General features: G+C 34.0%; 1 protein-coding gene across 1 annotated transcript; it reads right to left on the bottom strand.

Annotated features, from left to right (window-relative positions):
- Positions 1-3,458: 3,458 nt before the first annotated feature.
- On the bottom strand, positions 3,459-4,293 carry LOC129001326 (V-type proton ATPase subunit E-like). Its single transcript, XM_054428595.1, has one exon. The coding sequence runs from the start codon at positions 4,167-4,169 to the stop codon at positions 3,459-3,461; it is 711 nt and encodes a 236-aa protein (XP_054284570.1). The 5' UTR covers positions 4,170-4,293.
- Between the last annotated feature and the right edge of the window lie 2,081 nt (positions 4,294-6,374).

The following is a 6,374-nucleotide window of genomic DNA, read 5'->3' on the forward strand; positions in this document are numbered from 1 at the left end:
TAATTGTGACAGTTTGTTTATTTTCACGTACCATAGCTCAATACAGCCAAAACCGAACATGTACTCAAGTATGATTGAGTATCCTACGTATAGCCTATATACAGGGTATCCATAAAAAAACGTTTCAGGACTTTGGGAAATGAATCCTCGTACTAAAAGGAAGAAAACAGTTTATATAAAGGTATGTCCGAAAATGCATATTTACCCAGTTATCCGCCATTTTGTTTTTTATACAAAAATATTTGTATCTGTGAAGTTTTTCGTTCGATGATTATGACATTTGGTAACCATGTTAGCATACACAAGAGCTATAATAGAATAAATAATAAAGTAATTCAGATTGTAAATTTCAAAATGGCAGCAGTTTGAATTTTTCTAACTTAAATAACTTGAAAACAGCAAATTCTTAGAAAAAAATGGCAAGAATGATTTTGTTTTAGAATTATCAATTCCCTATCAAACGGTACCTATATCAAAAAGATCGGACAAAAGATAACTGAACTATAAACTTTTTTGTGTAAAATTAAGGCAAAACTAAGGGTTCCCCGACTAACTTTGCATTATTTTTACACAAAAAACGTTATATTTCAGTTACTTTGTGTTCGATCTTGTTGATCTTCATATTGTTGGATAGGGAACTGATAATTATAAAAAAAGTATTTTTGACATTTTTTCATAGAATTAGCCGTTTTTAGTTATTTAAGTAAGAAAAATTCAAACGGCTGCCATTTTGAAATTTCCAATCGTAACTACTTTATTTTATTCTATTATAGCTCTTGTGTGTGTTAACATGGTTACCAAATTTCATAATCATCAAACGAAAAACTTCACAGATAAAAATATTTTTGTATAAAAAACTAAATGGTGGATAACTGGGTAAATATGCATTTTCGGACATACCTTCAAATGAACTTTTTTCTTCCTTTTAGTATGAGGATTCATTTCCCAAAGTCCTTAAACGATTTTTTATGGACACCCTGTATTAATCATTCACAAGAAATAAAAATGACTTTTAAATGCAATCAATTATTAATTATACACAGTTGGGATTACCGAATTAAATAAATATAAATAAAACAACATCATTGGCGTTTAGTTATATTTCTAAATATAATGCACAAGGAACACAAAACTGTTCCCCAAATATCAGGACTGAGGATCAAATGTGTATTTTATTATCAGTGACATCGCTGCATCCCCGGCTCAGTTGACCGTTATACATTAATATCTGAATGTGTTGGTGTGTTGCATATGTCGTAAATCCATATTTATTTAAGAATAAAATATACCCAAATCAGTTGAAGTATTTTTTATCAATAATAAAACTCTGAGAATAATATGGTATATTTGTGTTATTTATCAATTTTCTAATGTTCTAAGTTTAGTTGAAAATCATCAATTGTTTACGTGATAATCATTAACTTATCGCTGACATGTATTTTTTAAGCAAAACCTAAACATAACTTTGTAATTAGTTTTTCCAATACAATATGAAATCATGCATAAAAAAGTGAAACAAACTTATTTGAAAACACAAAATCGTATTAAAACAAAATGTAACGTAAATAATTTTCTTCTTTACGTTTTATACAAATAACATTACAGTAGTTTACATGAATTCCCTAAAGCATCACCAACTGTAACGATAACCCTATTTTCGTATGGATGTAAATAAAACTGTATCATAACCATCTGTTATGATTTAAACACATGTAAACTTTAAAAAAAATTATTGAATGACAGAACAGAAATTCAGCACAAACTATGAAATTTTACGAGCCTATAGTTCTAACGGCTTTCACGGGATATCAGCCAAACCCGCAAAAGGCACATCTAGAGGATAAAAGCTTTAAATTGCTACCCAATATGCCTATAACCATAAATATTTAGGGGTCAATTTGCTGAATACAAAAATCCAACAAATTATTTTAATAATACAGATAATTACCAAAACATAGTAAAACTAGAAACTTTGGGATAGTTACTGTAAACAAAAAACACCTAAACATGGAAAACACGCAAAAACTAACTGGGACGGGTTGCGTCGTCCTGTAATCCAGCTACTAGGAGGTCACGAATTGTGGATACTTACTTTAATACTTTAATACTTTTCTTGAAATGGCGACCATGGATATTATTATAGACATGCACTGTGGATTCGATACTCCCTCGTGTGGATTAACGTCCGCACGAGTGAGTACTACGACTATCCGCAGCACTATCCTGATAATTAGACCAATTCGTATATGCCCAAGTAAAAATGTGGTTCAGATTCCACTATAAACTGTAGGTCCCTTAGTCGTCATTAGGTGTATAGGCTATTAATGAACAGCTGTGTCTAATGAATGTCGGCCTTAGTCACTAACAAGACTACAATATCGCGCCACTCATCCTACGCTCTCTCCATTCGTACTTAGCTTAAAATACCTACTTCGCAATTTTATTGAAAATCATTAACAAATTACAAGTATTAACAAATTATTTTAATAATATAGATAGATTAACTATTTACCTTGTTCGTTCTTGTAAACTTGTAAGCATTACATGGAAAAGATATTATCATTATATACCATTGTGGTACTTTCCTGTTAAAGGGAACATTCGTTATTATTGACGATTTCTTTCTCGATGTATCAATATTTTATTTTTTGATTGATCCATTTGTACAACGTGTTACATTCCTACGTGGTTGCTTACAAGAATACGTTTCTACAGATTTCCTCAGCCACTGATAATGCTAATAATACATCCACTCTTACATGAGCTATACAAAGTTAGGTCTAGTGAAATACATACTTAACTTTTCTAGAATAAAAATTCAAAGATGTTTTGTGATGTTTCAAAATACATTATTGAATAGAGAGTTCCATTTACGAACTCAAGCTTAACGTATCGGCTTTACTGCACAACAATAACACTAAACTGAGGGCGTTTGCTTTATTGCAGTGCAATGTAACAACCACGTTTACTAGAAAAATACCGGTATGGATCATAATCATAAACAAATGACATTTTTGGCCCGAAAATAAACATGATTTAACATTGCTTAAATGGAACTGCCAAAACATATGTTCAGTGCTATTATTCTGGGATTCGGGCCAACGAATTCATTTGTTTATGTTTATGATCCATACCGGCATTTTTGTAGTATTCGTGGTAACAACCACACAAAACGGTACATAGCTTACCTGGATTTTACTTATAATTTCAAGAACAGTTGGCAAATCAATTTAACAGTAAAGAAATCATATTATCACTTTTGAAATATCCAGGATTAAGACCACAGATTATGAACCACAACAAACCCTCGTAAACATTGAAAATACAATTAACTTTGAGATCAAATAACACGATTCTTTCAGCAAATTAATCTTATTTTTGTCAAATAGCTATTCATAAAAATCTCATAATAGATTATGCATTGCAATCAAAATCTCTTATTCAGTTTTGATAAATACTTAATGTGTGAGACCCTGGTTTTTATCAAAGCTGTCGAACAGCGAGTGTTTGATGGCCGGGACCAGCTGTCGCACAATCATCTGTGTCCTGCTGTGTAGTGTGTTGACTACACGGATCCTGTGACTAGGGATGAAGAGCTCCACGCCGCCCAGGCTGCTGGGAGGGAGGTGTGCCGAGGTGTCCAGGGATAGCTTCAGTTGTCCCCCCACCTCACGACTGTAGTACTCCCTAGTCTGGGGGAACAGCTCCTCTACCAGCTTCACGTCTCTCTCCAACACTCGGACCTGTACGTTCTTCTCCAGCAGTCTGCAGACTCCCTGCACCAGTAGCTTGTACAGCAGTTCTCTGTACTGCTTGCTGTCAGCCAGTCTGGTCATTAGTCGTTCCTGGACCTCCGCTTCTACCCGCGCGATGTGCGCCTCTCTACACGCCAGGTTCCTCAGTCTCGCCTGGTTACTCAGGGTCGCTCGCTCGGTCTGCTCCTGCTTCAACACCGCCCTCTCCTTCTTGTCGTACACCCGCTGCATCTCCAGCCTCGCCTGGTGGATCAGGCGACTCTTCTCGTAGCAACACTCTCCCTCCGTCTTGCAGTCAATCTCTTCCACTCGCTCTTGAGCCTCGTGCTCGATGAACGCCACCATCCGCGAGATCTGAGAGTTGAGGTCGTGATGGACCAATCGAAGATTTTTTTCTCCCTTTCGACCGGACATTTGACATTTACTCGTAGAACATGCAAAATACTAAACCCCCGAGTAGAAATAGTATCGTCGCAGTTATAGTAAACTTCATAAATAGACACATAATTCGTTCAATTCCAACACGCTTTACAAAACAACAAACATTTCAAGAATGTTTACAAATACCATTTGCTGTTGTTAATATTAATATCACTATAAACCAGCTGTCAGGACAATCGAAGAAATTAAATGGTAGTTGTTTAAATGTGTTTAGACCAACGATTATTAAAACATAACAAATATAATATCATATGTAGTTTTTATGAATGGGACAACACTTCTGTTTGTGTAATAAGGTTTTTAACATTCTAGGTGGAATGTTTATATTAACAAACAGTCTATTTTGAACACGTTTCTCATGAATAATCATAGCTATTGTCTTTAACTTTTGTTATGGTTATATTCCAACGATGTTATACGTTTAATATTCAAACATTTGGTTTTAATTTCAAGGGAAAAAGTAGTGAGGGATTTTTGTTGGAGCACGTTTGAATTATTCTAAGCATGTAACCACCGTAAGCCTTATGATTGGCTGTGCCTCGTTCGAACCAAGGTAGAGAGTATAGAGTTTCCACGTCACAACAGAGGTTATAAAAAGGCTCGGACCACGTGACCGGGTTTCATTAGGTTAATTCATGTGGTATAATGTGGGATCGCTTTGTGCAATATTTCTCCTTTGTATGTAGGTTTTAATTATAATTATATTCATCTTCATGTCGATAGTAAGGAGGACATGGGCAGTAACCAGTTTATTTGATAATTTGTATTACATTTAACAATATAATTTGGACCTTCATGCATCTAAAATATCTTTTGGTTTTAGGGCTCATAGACCAGATTGGACTATATACCTTAACCGGTAGAATATATTATCCAAATAAATACAAATTAATTGAGGACAAGAGTCTTATATCCCCATCCAAATCAAGATCACCATTCTGTACTGTGTGGACGATTTTATCCTATTGAGTCAATGTTTAATTTTTACTTGGGTGAAAATTTTAAGTATAATATTGTTTTAATAAAGTGGCAAAATATTAACATTACACTATGGACTAGTAGGCTTATATTTCGAAAAAGAAGTCTTAACGTCAATAATTTATCTCATAAAGCTACAAAACTGTCAATTCTGTTATTTGACTTTCTTACAGGTCAATAGTGTTTTGCGCAATACACTGTGTTATGGTTTTACTTTTGAGACATTTAGGTAGTTCAGTAAATTATTTTTTAGCTGTAGCCTCACATCAACATTTTGAGTCCAACGACCGGTTTCCGAGAAATATTTCCAAGAAAACAGTTTTACTGATGTTTACTTTCCTTGTGATAGATTATTCTCTAAGTGATTTTACCTCAAACGTGAATGGGAGAACCTTTTTTGGAATCGGTTGGTTTGATTAGTTTTCTAAAGCTTCAAAGACATAAAATCGTACATACGGGCGTATCTGATAATTAAAAACTGTCATGTTTCATGTACTTGACGATTTGTTTGCTAGATTTTCCCTAAGCCATTACTGACACGTGTATGTGTTTTAGGATGTGAGATGGAATGTGTTCCAAATACATTAACATGAGCAGCTAATGGTCAAAGGATAGTGTTAATGCTGACGACTAAGCCACCGAAGCTTCGCATTAACATATCACTGCCCATAACACATGGCACTTACGAATACGGAATACACTCTGCTATCTAAAATGTAAAAAGTTAAAACAAAATAATAATATGATTTGATTGTGAAAAGAAGCCGTTTAAGTTAAGGGACTCGCTCACATATAGTGAATTCCGAATTGACATTGATGCATTTTCCATCCAAACCATTGCAGAAAGAGAATAACGTACGTTGGCTAAGACATATATTTTATTTTACTATTTTATTCCGTATATTGAATTTTAATTCGAATAGCGAAATTACTTTTGGATCTCCCAAATATGAAATTACTGAGAAAAAATGGTTTCGTTATCGTGATTTTATTAGGTCTATATTTTGAATTTAGAGATAGGGGCAAAACTATCCTCTAATTTTTCATTTTATAGTATGGTGGTAGTATGTTTATTTTATGATAATTGTTTGAATAATCTAGGTGCTCCTAAAATATATTTAATGAAATTTACTCCAGAGTAAAATAAAGAGTAATTTGTTGATTAACATACATCCATGCCATTTTCCTCAAAACATGTCA

Source organism: Macrosteles quadrilineatus, unplaced genomic scaffold (assembly GCF_028750875.1).
Source record: "Macrosteles quadrilineatus isolate MER2022 unplaced genomic scaffold, UCM_ALF_1.0 Scaffold_1__1_contigs__length_201487025, whole genome shotgun sequence".
Lineage (NCBI taxonomy): Eukaryota > Metazoa > Arthropoda > Insecta > Hemiptera > Cicadellidae > Macrosteles > Macrosteles quadrilineatus.

Bases quoted from the DNA above. Each gene is read 5' to 3' on its own strand.
- LOC129001326 (XM_054428595.1), bottom strand. From the start codon at position 4,169: ATGTCCGGTCGAAAGGGAGAAAAAAATCTTCGATTGGTCCATCACGAC.